The sequence below is a fragment of the Haliotis rubra genome, unplaced genomic scaffold (assembly GCF_003918875.1).
Source record: "Haliotis rubra isolate DU_JTF1 unplaced genomic scaffold, ASM391887v1 Scf1257, whole genome shotgun sequence".
NCBI lineage: Eukaryota > Metazoa > Mollusca > Gastropoda > Lepetellida > Haliotidae > Haliotis > Haliotis rubra.
The window spans coordinates 162,182-177,437 of NW_025765178.1; the positions used below are offsets into that span (position 1 = coordinate 162,182).

Here is a 15,256-nt window from a genome sequence, read left to right on the forward strand (position 1 = left end):
AACGATACCACTGCAGGGGACACCAGAAATGGACTTCACACATTGTAACCATGTGGAGATTCGAACCCGGATCTTCGACGTAACGAGCAAACGCTTTAATCACTAGGCTACCTCACCGTCCCTCAGGCTTACTGACCTTGTTGATGCGTGTCATCGAATCCATATTCGGCTGATCGATACTCAGTTACTCTGTTACCGTTATGTAGTTGGTGTGTAATATTGGTGGGTGCTGCGTTAAGCATGAAACATGAAACATACATTAAACAAAACAAAACACAGATGTTGATGAAACGTCGTAACCTAACGACGTGAATCTATGTTCATTAGGTCATTCACTTGTTTATCTGGTGCAGAATTCAAATTGTCCGAAGTGATATATTTTCATTCAGTTGGAATATGGGTTTACAACAAACTAATATAACTAGATTAATTTGATACAATGTTTATAGTATTATTGCAGCGCGATATTCATGCCTACTCTTGTATTAACATATTCGCGTCACAGGTGTAACCTTCCTTGAATTCGTAGAAACACTACCTGGTATATATTCATCTGTGGTTTACACGTGACATAGTTAGCCTTTCACTTTCCTTTCTTTGTTACAATGTCACCATGGACTACCAGGCATCTCTTTGTTATCACATTCATCGGCATCACAGCATAAATCACTGTAGCTTACTGGATAGCTTGTTTTTTATATCTTGTTTTATAACAACACCTACGGTATTATTGTTAATGATGTTTTATTGTCAGAAGTGTTAATAACCCAATGGGCATCTATTTCCTCGACGTCATGGCTTGATTTACGTGTCAAAAGAATTCTCTTTTTTAAATTGGAGAGATAAAACGTTATCAAGCATAATTTTAGTTTACATTGGTTTGAAAATGTTCTGCAGGTTTGATAAGTATATATCTAAGGACATTTCACATAATAATGTGCCCATCCAGACGTTTGTAGAATGTATACTATGCAATCAATCAATCTACTGTTGGAGACAACAACCATGATACATACTGTGTGATATATTATATATACACTCACTGTGCCACTGTTGGTTTTATTTGGTGTTCTTTTGGAGCTATTAAACTGTTCTGTGCTTTACTTGTATTCTGCGTATTAAAGACTTGATCCTTTGTCGTGAAGGTTTATATATAAGCCTCGGTCGAGATGGAACAGAGGGTCTCACAATTGGTCTGTCTTGGGTGAGGGTCGGTACTCGGATTCACTACTATGACTATGTGCTCACACTTTTATTCCTGTACACAGATCAAGTAAGTATATATACGAAACGCAGTCGGTTTAGACCTATCTTTCCCGACCGAGGAAGTCATCGATCTAACCCACTCAGCCACTGACTTCTACAAGCTGACAAGTCTGACAACTGGTAGTCTGGGTCACGTGGTTTGTCTACCCCACTGACAGGTGAACGGCTCCCATGATCAAAGCTAAGAATACACAATGCCTTTGGTTCTGATATTTAGTTTGCCTCACTCAGAGACTAAAGGGTGGGAATCATCCCCAGATGTAGGGGATGTAAGGGATGCAACTCTACTAGTCATAGCTCCGCGTCCCCCTGTCCTGAGGATCTACGGTAGGGTTCACATCAGACGTCTCGTGAAAACTTCAGTACTACACAGCATCTCTAGATAAACACAACAGACTGTAAATGTTTAATCAATGAATGCACTCGCAGATGGAGATGCAAACTTGGAGCACTGTGTGATTTTAGCGATGTATGGGGAAGCATATGAGTCGCTGGGCTCTGTATTGCACAATCGAGCAGGTAGGTTAACGATCAGAGAGACACATCTTATGTGTCTGGCGATTTGAAAGCTATCCACGTTTTTATTCAATAACAGTTTTAGGGAAGCAAACGGTACGCTCATTCACGTCGTGCACCACGTGGACCTCTCATCCATATCTCTGCCTTGACAGAATCAATGGTAATACACAGAAGGCAACATAATGGGGTGGAATTCGGTGGTTCAAATATCTTGCATTTTACTGCATTAATAAATAGCTATGTTTCCTAATTCGTTATATATTTAGTTACTGTTGTGCATTCTGTTGTGTTGCCATGCGAATAGTACATTAAATATCTCGCAGATAACACATGTAAACGTCATAGCGTGCGCACCACTTTATAAACAAGAACAGATAATATTGACAAGTATGATGGTAAATACAACACAACAAAAAGTACATGAAAGATGCCACGAATCCAATAAAGACCGGAATTTAACCATGCTTTGAGCAGGGTTTGGGAAGTACGTCGACGGGCCTTAGACGTTTTTGCTTTGACATGGTGCTCACAAGCCAGAATCAAACACAGGGAGCGTCTTGGGTTCGAACCCAGGATTATGTATGACATGCCTGCAATGAGCCGCCAGGATACTAGAAGGCAGTAGGACAACATTTGGTTTACAAGAAGGTTTGTCCAACTTATGTCAAATCTATACAACTAAACCCTGTCAATTAGCGGCCACATTTTATCAAGAACATCCAAATATTTCAGTGTATTTTTTAATCCATTAATTGGGATCTGATGCAGCTTGTGGCTGTAGAAGAATAAGGCTAGCTGAAAATAGTGGTGCTTGGCGGATCTATTCTCATCACTGTCACACCCAACCCATCATACAAGTACATGTGTGTTATGTCTGTGTCATCGTCTATCGTTTACCTGGAGTAGACAACAAACTTGTCATCAAGATAGTCTTAGGTCCAGTGCATATGCAATAGTAATGGTTTGGTATAAATTCCCAATTTTAGCATTTCAATATAGCATTGTAATGCAAGATTCACAACTAGATCTAAGCCGGTGCGCTTAGAAGGTAACTCATTTTGCCTACACTATAATACACATATCAAAAGATAAGCTTAACTTTCAGCGTGTTGTTCACATGCTCCTGTGTTGATCACGTGACCATTCAAAAGGTCAAGAATGAAATTACGACGATGATTAAGTCATTAAAGCATGTACATGGATTGCACATCCGTCTACTTGAAAATAACGTATGTCGCTTCAATACACATACTGGGTCTTCAGACAGCTATACATTATATAATCAGCGAAGCACGTACATGATAAGATTGAAGTTTCTTTGTGGAACATGTTGTGCAATGTTATGAACATGGATGCCAACTGAGCCACATTCTTTGAACTTCCTAGTTGATGGGCGCTATTAATATAACAATGACACTGACACTGACACATCCAGTAACAACGCAAGGGATCCAGTCGTTAAGACATTACTTTAAACTTCCTTGTTAGCGACGCTAGACTATATAATACTATTATTCAGGGACACATACCACGGAGGTGAATCTCGTGTGACATCGCCAAAAGGCTTATTGTTGTAAAATGGTATCGACAGCGTTTGGCAAGATGTCTTCAATGGTGGCTGTGTTTGGGTACACAATTCTCTGTTGTTCTTACAACCGAGAAGTAGAGCGTTACAGCGTGTTTGAAAATATGCAATTATATGTTGGAGCATACAGTATTGTTTATAGAATTCAAGTAGTCGAACGGTCACCCGTCATTCTCAGCAACATCAGTACAATAACTACAAATTCTAAGTCCGACATTTTGTTTTGAATAAATGCTTCAGGAGGAGTATATTACGAAGGTGTAAGTTGCCATGTTAGCAAAATACGTGCAGATTGTAGGAATATCCGATTTGAAATTGCACTGGCTTTGTAGTAAAGTATGTTATAATGTCGTGTTGCCTGACGCAAGGAGTGACTGTCCATGCTTGTTTCTCTCCGGGAAATGGATTTCAACACCACACGTGTAGCTGCTCATTTTATTTCACTAAATGAATGCATATTTAAGTACAATGTACTGTAAAGATTTTAACAGTGTTGATGTATCTATTTCGGAAATAGGAAAAATAAGATTAAAAATGAGGAAAATACTGCTACAATTTATAGATATTCCTGTGCATTCTCTTTCAGGTTAGCCACAAAGTAATTTGTGATATGTTCATTTTTGGCTGTAAAGTAGTAAACAAAGATCAACAATGTTTAGTTATTAACATTGAGATGTCTGCTGAAATTAAAAAACTTCTAGTGAAATATGAAGCATACGACTTAACAGAAACGATTTAACAGAAACGATGCACAGATGGAATCCTTGTAGAGGGATCCTGTGATGATAAGCAAGTGTCTCCACACAATGATGCTTTCTCCTCCCCTCCGGTTGCCCTATACGACATATCTACGTGACTTTCATTACGTGATTTCCTCACGCTGATGCGGTAAATCGACGGGTTAGAGTCACAACCTTGATTTGTCTTGAATACTTTAGAACTGTGGAAAATGTGCGCAAAGCGTCTCGATTTTATAGTACTTTACTATCTTAGAGTACTTACTTTTTTAGCCTTTGGATATCTTCTTTGGTTAAGCTAGATTAGGGTTAGGTAACTTTCCCATGCTCAATCGCTCAAAATTCAAATTCACGTAGCTCCGCTTTTTCAAAATGCATATATTTTTATTTGTTATAACTTATCTTTCAGTTTAAAAATCTTTGGTTAGTTTTACTTACCGGAAGTGGTCCCAAATAATCCGATTTTAAGGTTAATTTTATATTTTGATGCTCGTGCTTTCCTATAATAGGATGTGGACGGGACACTAAACAATATGGCTGGTAGGTATCCGGTATTCAGTAAGTAAAGAAAAAAATGTCAGTCGTGTCAAGTTTCCTTTTCAAGGTCGTGTTGAACATTAGTGTAGTTGACACGGACGCTTAACTCGTACAGTTGTATCGCCATACTATGCTGCCTTTGTTAACCGCAGTTTCCCATGCATTATATTAGACTTCCTGGTACAGAAGTCTTGCACCAACAATCTCATAGTCAGTAAGACCTGTATACAACGCAGGGTACAGAAGCCCGAGTGCAACACTGTCGTAGCAGATGCACAGAAAGCAGACAGTACTTGGATGTGTATAGAAAAACAAGAGTGATAACATTTCAGCCAAAAAGGTAAGTCTATGTGTATACAAGTATATTTTTCTTTATCTATGAATATATTTTTACATATTATAGATGTACGTGTAACCAATACTTTAGAATCCTATTAGAGTTTCCAATCCGAATTTTAGAAATAGTGTAGCCCCATTTTTAAAATTTTATGACTCGGCTTTGTTTCAGTGAGTGAGTGAGTGAGTGAGTTTGGTTTTACGCCGCTTTTAGCAATATTCCAGCAATATCACGGCGAGGGACACCAGAAATGGGCTTCACACATTCTGCCCATGGCTTTGTTTGAAACAAATGTAACATTTGGTGAACATTTGGCGCACATGTAGTTAGCAATGTGGTATAACAGTAGGTGTTCATATGACATATCAGGGGATTCAGAGGAGGGGTGCGGGAGTGCGCAACACCTTTGAACTTCATGGTATATGTGCACTCCCCCCACCAATATGTCAATGTGTTTGTATAATACTTTGAAATGACATTTCACAAACTATATATTTCAGACGAGATTATGAGCAGATTAAAATCTTGTTTTCGATCAAGACTATCGACATTATTCTTTTACGGTCGTGGGGCTTGGTTCCACAGGTACAGATAACGTATGCTAAAATGCATTGAGGAATTCTTGAATGCGGTTACGATAAATCGTGAATTGTCTCCTGATCGAATGTCTGCAGTTTGTGACTTTTGAAGTTTCATTTGGAAAACGAGGGTCATGTCGTATGTAGTGGTTTAACGTCGGGTTGAAGACTACTGCGTTGTTTACAGCGTGCATGTGAATATTGTGGCTGCTTCTTGAGTGTGTTTGTCTGGACTAACCCCAGTTCATGGTGCAAACCCACTCTGTTTGACATGGGTACCCTAATCAAAAACAGTATCTTGACTATGCGATCAGAATTCATCAGGTGTTGGTTATGCACCTTGCAGAGTGATAGACAGGGTGACAAAGATGTCCCATATTTTTCAACTGTCGGTCGCAACGGCATTTCACTCGCAATGCCTAAAAGAAACCCTCAGGTTCTGAAAGAGATGAAACTCATTTGATAACCCAGGAATGTTCTGGTACGTACAGGGTCGGTAGGGTAGCCTACTGGTTAAAGTGTTCGTTCGTCACGCCGAATACAGGGGTTCGGTTTCCCGCATGGGTACAATGTGTAAAGCCCATTACTGATGTTCCCGGCTGTGATGTTGCGGTAATGTTGCTAAAAGCGGCTTAAAACCGTATTCACTCACTCCTTTACGTACAAATATCAAAAAAAGGATGCGCCGTCACTCAAATTATAACAAAATTGTGAAGCCCACCATGTGATCACTGTGGTTCTTGCTTATCCCTCAGTGAACATCGGCAGAAAGGAAATATGATGTCTGTACAGTACTGTATAGTGTTCTGGATCTGTTCACTTGCAACGTGGAATTTCAGCACAGGATTGGAAGCAAATGGGTAAGAAAACACTTCTGTTTAATCACTGAAGTTTCGTCAAAATATATCCATTGCCCTCTGGGCATTCATCTGGAGCATGTAAATATAGGTTTCAAAGACCAAAGGCTTTTCTTGACTATTGCTAGTGAGATATATTGATTTTTTAGGCAGCTGCAAAATGGCGTCTCATTATCGATATTTACTCATTAAGTATTTAGCTTCATATACTGAACATCATTGAAAACGCACCACTTAGAAAAGTTCAGATTATTAAAAGCACGTGTACGGAATTGAAACTTTTTGAGTGGATAATAACAGATGGACGACTGACAAAAACAACAACACAGAAAAGACGCTCATTCATTGAAATGTTCCACAGTCAAAGGATCAAACACACGTGGGGTCAAATCGAAAAGTCAATATCGCGTGATACCGCCATTTGCATTGACACATGCAGTTCGACGTTTCCTCATTGAGTCAATAAGCGTCCGAATAGAGTTCTTGAGGATGGCATTCCACATCTGCAGTAGTGCAGTCTCAAGTGTCCCGGATGTTTCGCATCTGTTGTCGCCGTGAATGACTTTGACCAATTTCGTCCCACAAGTGCTCCATGGGGGATACATCTGGCGACTGTGCTGGCCAATGAATAACCTGGATGTGTTGCTGGGCCAGATACTGCATGGAAAGTCTTCTTGTGTGTGCCCGTGCGTTGTCTTGTGATGTGATTCTGAAGAATCTGCTCACGGTAATAAATGGCATTAACTCTCCCTGAGACAAGCCTGAGATTGTAATTTATTCCACCACAGACCATGACGCTCCGACCACCCAAAGGTCTGTCTGAACCACACACTCATCAGCATAACGTTCATCACGTCTACGCCAAACATGTAATCGGCCGTCAGCATTACGTAGATGAAGATGACTCGTCAGTGACTACCACACCATGCCATTGTTGTAACCTTTACTGAAAATGCATGCTAGCCCATTGTATACGATCATTACAGTGTCTGACAGTCAGAATTGGTCCAACGTAAGGACGTCGAGCATGGAGCCCTGTAGCGTGTAGACGGCGACGCATGGAGTCAGCGCTGATGACCCCCACGTCAACCTTGAACTAGTGCAGCAGTACTTGCAGTCGGCAGTGTTCAATAACTGATATGGACATGGTTAATATGGCGATCCTGATGGAGCGTCGTAACACGTTGTTGCCAAGGTCATTGAATGTCACGGGTGTCTGTCTACTGATGTCGTCTATGAAGCCTAACGTTGGTGGAGTGGCCAAGTCCAAGTTGTCGAGCAATATCCTTGCTGCTGGTGCCAACCTGATTCATGCCTAGTGCACGTTCGCTTTCTTGAGGTGTTAACCTCGGCATCTCTGTCCTCGTTTCACAATCGTTAGTGAAGCAATGAGAATCGGTTCTCATACACCTGCTCTTAATGTCACAGTCAGTATGATTTCAGAATGAAATTCGCGCTTTTTTCATGGCGTGGCTGCATGTTGATGCATTTTGGAATTTAGAGTCATACTGTGGACTGGAATTTGTTTCTAAAGCATTATTTCAACTGGACATACCCTTCGACTTCATGTTAGTTATATTCATTGATCATTGTCATGCTGAAATTCATCTTGATGAAAATATGGACAATTTTAGACTGGTGCGTTTTCATTGATGTTCAGTTTATTATATACGTGGAAATGGGCCGCATGATATTGTTTGAAATCATATCAAATCGAATATTTGACAATGTTGCCATGTGCCAAGATACATGTTCTTTCAAGACACGTCTTATCAGATTTCGTCTAGGGTGCCTCAAACACGCTGTCCTTTCTTCCATGATTTCCTGTATTTATATCATTTAAAATATTTGCTTTTAACTCCAACGACTGCAAAACTTTGAAACTTTTTGTGTAACTTAAAATATATTCTACACATCCGTAGTAAGGTGTTAATCAGTTTACCACTTCAGTCCTCTGTAACAATGTATTCTTGAAATACGGCTCTGTATGTTCCGCGGGTATAGTATTTAAACCAAAATGACGAAAGGATATAGTCCAGTGATAGCTGTGTATTTAAATGTCATAATTACATACCAATGAATCCCCATTTTCCTTTAGCTCTACCTACGCTTGGTAAACTTTAACTGAACATTTCAATTTAATAATCAACACTCTGAAGTGGCCTTTTATAAAAATACCCACGTCTTAATTGACATTCAGTTTCCATAGCTAGGAATAGCTTCTTGGGTCCAGCATAACATAACTGCTAGATAGTCAGAGCCTCCCGCCAACCCCCTCCCCTCCGGAACACTACACCTAACATGGGTATTTGTACTAATTGTAAAAAGCCTATGCTCTATCTAACAACCAGGCATTTTGAATGGCCTCATCTCTAAGCGCATTGACAAATTTTGGTTTCAAAACAAATGCTACGATGGGCATGTAACTGGCAAGAGGACTCTTCCAAATACCATCTGAAGTCCACAGGGGGCGATCTAATCTTCGTAACATCGCTAGATAGCTATTTCTATAACTGTTCCTCAGGTAACGACGTACGTCTTTCATATCGAGTCACTGGTATTCTTCCCTTTAATAACTGATTGAAAATACTATTGACGGCAAGACTCTGTTCTCTGTTCATTTCTAAGATGTCTTGCCGAATCTCCTCAAAGTCTTGAAACATTAACATGAACATTAAAAAATGTTTCAACACGTACCGAGCCATAAGTCCAGAAAGCAAGTTCTTATTCCTATCGAGGTTTGCATCTCAATGAGATTTGTATTTGAGTAAACCTATAATTACACATCGACAAAAGACTATACATAGACAGACAATGCAGATATATTTTTAACATTGATTTATTACCAATAACAGTTTCACAAATATACAATATTTTACAATGTATATCACACTCTTAGTTACACCTGTAAATCCACATGACTACCCCAGCGGGCCATCTCTACCAAATACGGACAGTCTGGATACTATTTTCATGTTCATCCCAGGGATCATCATCTACTTTCCCATTCTTGAGAACAAGGCCATACTGAAAACACTTGCAAGCGTCCCCTCTGATTTAGTACACAAATCCTGCCTGGGTCATTTGACTTGTCGAGTGGTTCATGTCCTCACACATCCATCATATCCCAGATGGGAGAGCAGTGGTATCACGTCCACACAGTACAGTGTCTAAGCCAAGGCTGTCTTTACACCAAGTGACTGTAGTCACTAGATTACAGAAGGAACACATGAGGTACCCAATCTGATTCTGATGATCGTCCTGAAGCATACAAGGAACCATCTCTTTCAGTTCTGGCACAAAGTCAAACGTAACTCTCACACAATCTACCAGCTTTTCCCACTGATTAGTAGACAACAGAATACATTTGTTGGTAGGTATCACTTTACCACCTTTTTGGTCATTCTACCACTGTCACACATCAATACCCTTGTCGTCCCAGGAAGTGTACATGTTCCCTCCAACATGGACGTGTGAGTACCTTCCCTGCTGTTTTAGCTGCAAATGAACACTGGACACTTCCAGCCAATGTTTCAAATTCAGGACAATGCCTTGGTTTCTAGGGTAGGACTTGCCACTCGGGTATACTTCTTACTTCCTAACATGAATTTCTAGTTCTCCATTCCATGTCTTTGCTATCACATAGACATCGTCCCTCAGATGTAAACGACATCTCAGATTTTGAAGTTTTACCAGGGCCTCTTTATCACAAGTGTGAATATCACGGTGAGCTGCTTCCATTGTCTATCTTCAAGGTAAACAGCCACCAGAACCAGTAGAGTCAAGAGCATAGAACGGTTTTCATAGAGACGAGATGTTCTCTCTGGCGATTAAGCTGAAAATGAATATCCAAACAATGTTTTGGGATCTTAATATATATACCCACCTAGTCTAAATACTCAATTAAGTCATAGTCTAACATAGACTCAAACACGAGACCAGGGGTTGATGACGTCATAGAAGCAAAATGGAGGATTTTTGGCTCCCCCTTAACAACCTAATATATATGTTACATTTGTAAGTTGTATTGTTATTCTGTAAGTAGAGCAAATGTTTTAGATGACCTGTTTTAATATATACACAATATTTTAGCGTTATTCGTCAAATTCAAAAAACTCTTCAGTCGCTGGTATAATACTGAAAGTTTGTTGCTGAATAGCGTTTGCCACCCGAACCTTTGTGGCTTCATGGACCATCTAGTGCAACACAGTAGAGCTTCTCCTACTGCACAATCACCAATATTTGAGAGGAGTTGTTTAGATTCGATTTCATGTTCAGGAAACCAATCGAATATAACACCTTTCATGTGTCGTCGTACAAAGCCATAAGATGGGATCAATATGTTCATAAGCAAATATTTCGATTACATAAAGACATTTGGATCGCTGTTAACAAGCCGTACAATGCCATAAACGTAAGTACCATTCGGCGGCGACTGACATCACCTCCAAGGTGTGGTGATACAGCATTCGTTGATGAGAACAGCCTCTCGTCTATTCTTATTGTATATTAGGTGTTATATGTTTTCATGAAACTTGCATGATAACAACGAGATACCGATGTTTCGATCGATGTTCTGAGATTACAGCTTCTCATCGTCTAGGCTACACCTGCCCGCCGCTGAAACCCAATAATTGCTAATACCTTAGGAAAATAATGGCATTATTTATGCTGATGTGATTTAACAAACCCATAGTACAACTTTAGTCAGTAACAAATGTATGTTTAGTCGTTTAGTTATGCAATCTGTGTTTGAGGAACCACATCTATACCCGTGTGAACACTGCGACACTATCGTGGTACTGACTTGTATTTCACCCTGACGTGTGTCAGCATGCATGACTAGTTTCAGGTCCAGTGGATTTGACAATCTTGAGAGAGAGATATATGGAGTAACATTTCATAACATGACTGTATTCATGTTGGCTCAGCAAACACTTCCGCCTTGAAATGACTTTTCGTGCTGTTTATTCTTGAGGTGAACAAATCATACTGCGACACTACGATTGTCATGTGAGGTGTCGTTAGATAAACATAATATCTTATTTAGGGATTAGGGATTTAGACATAATGTAACAGTGACATAACACCCATTCAAATACATATTCGAGCTTGAAAATAATGGCAAAACCATCCAAACTAAATTTTGTTGTACATATAAACAAACTAACAAGACACACTGACAGAAAAAAGAACATGCATTCATGTGAATTTTAGTGTATGGACATTTGAATGGATCATTAAGAAACTACTGTCCAAATATCCTGTACATTTCCACAATAAAAAAGTTTTTGTTTGTTCCTTGCTGTTGAAGAGGATTGCATTCGGAATTTGTCCCAGTTACGGCACGTAACGACATCATACGCTATAAGAGAAAACAGACAGTTTTGATTAGTCATCAAAGTTAATTTGGTAAAGCTGTAAAACGTGGATTAAAATTTTAAGGTGAATCCTGCAGCTGAGAAGAGTTGAAACATGCCCCGAATATACGACCTGTTACTAAACAAGAGATATGATGAAGTATGGATGAGGTCGGTATGGATTACTGTTGGGCGTCATTTGTTCTTTTACGATCACGACCTTGCTGAATGCGGTAATGTTACAGTGAATATGTAAAACCCTTTGGACCCTTTAATTGACTTTTTGATCTCAGCTTGGTATTGATGAATTGTTGCCCTCAAATGAGTCAATCTTAAACTCTCTTATGATCAGTAAGAAGGAATTTTTCATAATAATTTGTGCGTACGTGAGTGTTTGTGTTCGTGATAACAGTACTAGTTGTTCAAGCCACAACGTATGAAGTAATATGTTCGCTATCGATTGTACATAGTGATACTGACTGACTGAGTTTAGTTTTACCCCGCTTTTAGCAATATTCCAGCAATATCACGTCGGGGGACACCAGAAATGGGCTTAACACATTGTGCCCAAGAGCGGGTTAACTCACAAAAGAAGCTTTGCAGATTTTGATACTTTTTTTAAGAAATTGACAAATTAAAAAGCGGAGGGTGAAATAGAACCCCCATATGATAAAATTCCGAGATTGACCTAACAAAGATAAAAATGGGTCCTCGCAATCACAATTACAGCAATGAGACAGGCGTTCATTAATCCTGCTTCCAAATTATTCGGCTTTACTCTTTGCTCAACCAGTTGAGTATTTGATGTTCGTTTTGGGGGGCTCTTCCTACTTGTTATTGCTAAAGGTGCACATTCACCTGAGCATAGTGAATTATACGTATTGAGACACAAGTAATAGGCGAATAACATTCACATTCACAGTACTGAGTCAAAACACTAAACAATGTATGTCACTGAGTGAGTGGACGCATCAACCCTTCAGAATAAGCTGGGCTATAAAAGAAATTACAGACAAAAAAGTATTATTCATGTAGCTATATTGCCAGTTTGCTGATATTTGTTAGTAAATACGACCTTCAATCATTTGATGTTGTTCACATTAATGAGTCGTTTACTTAATGTATTATACGTCCATGATGGCATTTGCTGTTTGCATACATTGTGAGGTGAGGAAATAATGATACCTCCAAGTCTTACTTTCGTTTCAGTGTAAATGTAGAGGCGTATACAACTTACTGGTCAGAACGCTACACAACTGGGTGTAGACTTTTCTACGCTTGGCGGTGCACAAAATACAGGTAAAACTTCACTTCTTAAAAAGAATGGTTGTTATTCATAATGTTTTTGCTTTGTTTTTGTTTTTTCATATATAAACGATGCTATGTACCCGATCTGACTAGGTCTCTCTGTTAATGAGTTTGGGACGAAGATTTAGTTATATTCGGACCACATTTGCTGCCATTTACGGTTGACCTCCATAACAAACGGAAATTCTCTGACAGATTTGCGAAGACCAAATCATAGTTGAGGTAGAATATTACAGCACATTATATTAACACTGTTATGACGTTGAACATTCCTATGTTGACAATATCAAACGCATGGTAAGAGAACACATTTTTGTTTTACCAGGCAGAGGGCAGTCACAAGTTACAGATGCAAAACAGGCTACAGAACAACAGATAACAGAGGCTGCCCACATCGTAAGTGAATTGTGCTACATGGTTTGAGGAAGGTCTGCCCTAGCTACAGTTTTTATCATTATAATCTGATGATCTGTATACCTTGATAACATTAGGTTGGACGGGCCGTGTAATTCTTATGATTGGACATTTATATGACATTGTTCAATCCCACATAATGTAACAATGAAACTTTAATTACACATTGCAGCTGTATGTGACAATCAGATCAACCCCGTTGCTTGCAACATCGACTACAGGACATCTCACATCGTCTACAGTAACGGCAACACACAGAACAAGAGTGGGTGCAGCTGTACTTCCCCTGGGACCTGTGTCAACTGTAATGAAGGCTTTTACCCCAGCAATGAACGCTGCAGAAGTGGGTGTATATAGGTTTAGTCGATCCATTCATATGGGTGGTTTTGGTGATCTATAGCCCGTCTTTATTGATTTAATTTTACGATAGCGTACTAGTTTTAAATTTATATGGATGTGATGCTCTAGTGTTTTTACTATCCTTCGATAACAGGTTTCTATTTTCTAACTTTATTCATTTTCATATTGATATAAGCTAGAATGTTCTCGTCACGATACGGCTGCAATATGGCCGATGTGACACTAAATAATAACTCACTCACTCACGCATATGGGTGGCGTGTATGGCCAAGTGAACTCAAGCGCAGTCATTCGTTTTGCAGAGTTACGTCCCTTGGGGCACATTTTTAACCTAAACATGCGGGTTCGAATCCCGGTTCGCCTCGATTTTGTTTCGTGTTCTGTCAGCACCATAATCGTGGTTTAACAAAGTTAATGTATGAAAACTGCATCACTGTTCCTGTCATATTAAGCTGGCACGCCGTTTAATGCGACTTTGAGCCCGTTTCCAACTCGAAATTCACGTTGTTCATATCCTATGTTTCCTTTGACAGTGTGCAGCGCCATCAGTAACTGTGACCTGGAGACATGCACCAGCATCAGCAACCAGGTGTGTAGTCGCTGTGAGGGGGTCGTGCTGGACCAGGCAGGACACAAGGCGTATGTGACGTCTTCTGATAGAAGATCATGCATACGTAAGTTGCTACTGGTGAACGAGTCAACCGTATGTCCAAAATGAGTGCTTATAGGTTCCTGCTACAGTCATTTTCCAGTTTATCGAGCTATGATTAACAAAACACACCCGCAAACCGCAAGAACCTTGAATCTTAAGACAATACATTGTGAGATGATCTTAAATGTTACGAAACATTCTATGGCGACGTTATTTTATTCATTGAAACTGTCAAAATATATCTCTTCCTGTCAGCCTAACCTAACCACCACACTGTACAGGAACATCCGTTTTCACCAATATTGTTTCTTCTGACAATAGATTACACAGAAGTAAGAAAACATGCCTTGTCACCACTACACAGAGCACATTCAGATTCTTAACTGAACATGCTATTAATCCTAGATCGTACATTATTGTCTACAGAGGCGTGTTCGTGGCCGGTGTTATCACGGGTTTCTATTAGTTTATTATTTTCCAGTTCATCGAGCTATGAATAAACACACACACACTCACACAAACTGCATATATCTTGAATCTGATCGTAAATGTTGTCATACGATGGGGGCGTTCCATTATTCATTGGGAACTTTCACAAAGAAATCATTTCCAGTCAACTTAAGTCAGAAACAAGGAACTATCCCGATGTGCATATGCAATGTATGTGTTGCTTCCTCTGACAATAGATCACATAGAAGTAAGAGAATATACCACCACTACACCACACAGAGCACATTTAGATTCTT

At 39.6% G+C, this 15,256-nt stretch overlaps 1 protein-coding gene across 4 annotated transcripts in view; it reads left to right on the top strand.

Moving 5' to 3' along the window:
* LOC124266448 overlaps positions 1-15,256 on the top strand; it is a 39,708-nt gene that overhangs the window by 10,883 nt on the left and 13,569 nt on the right. The window contains exons 1-6 of one of the 4 annotated variants that reach the window (XM_046701241.1): positions 4,748-4,994; positions 6,315-6,419; positions 12,986-13,075; positions 13,410-13,480; positions 13,671-13,841; positions 14,392-14,532. In XM_046701241.1, the coding sequence (XP_046557197.1) occupies positions 6,337-6,419; positions 12,986-13,075; positions 13,410-13,480; positions 13,671-13,841; positions 14,392-14,532 (556 nt within the window). In that variant the 5' untranslated portion in view covers positions 4,748-4,994; positions 6,315-6,336. Of the gene's footprint in view, positions 1-4,747; positions 4,995-6,314; positions 6,420-12,985; positions 13,076-13,409; positions 13,481-13,670; positions 13,842-14,391; positions 14,533-15,256 lie in introns of those variants that run through there. The other 3 variants (XM_046701240.1, XM_046701243.1, XM_046701242.1) reach the window with 3 other exon arrangements.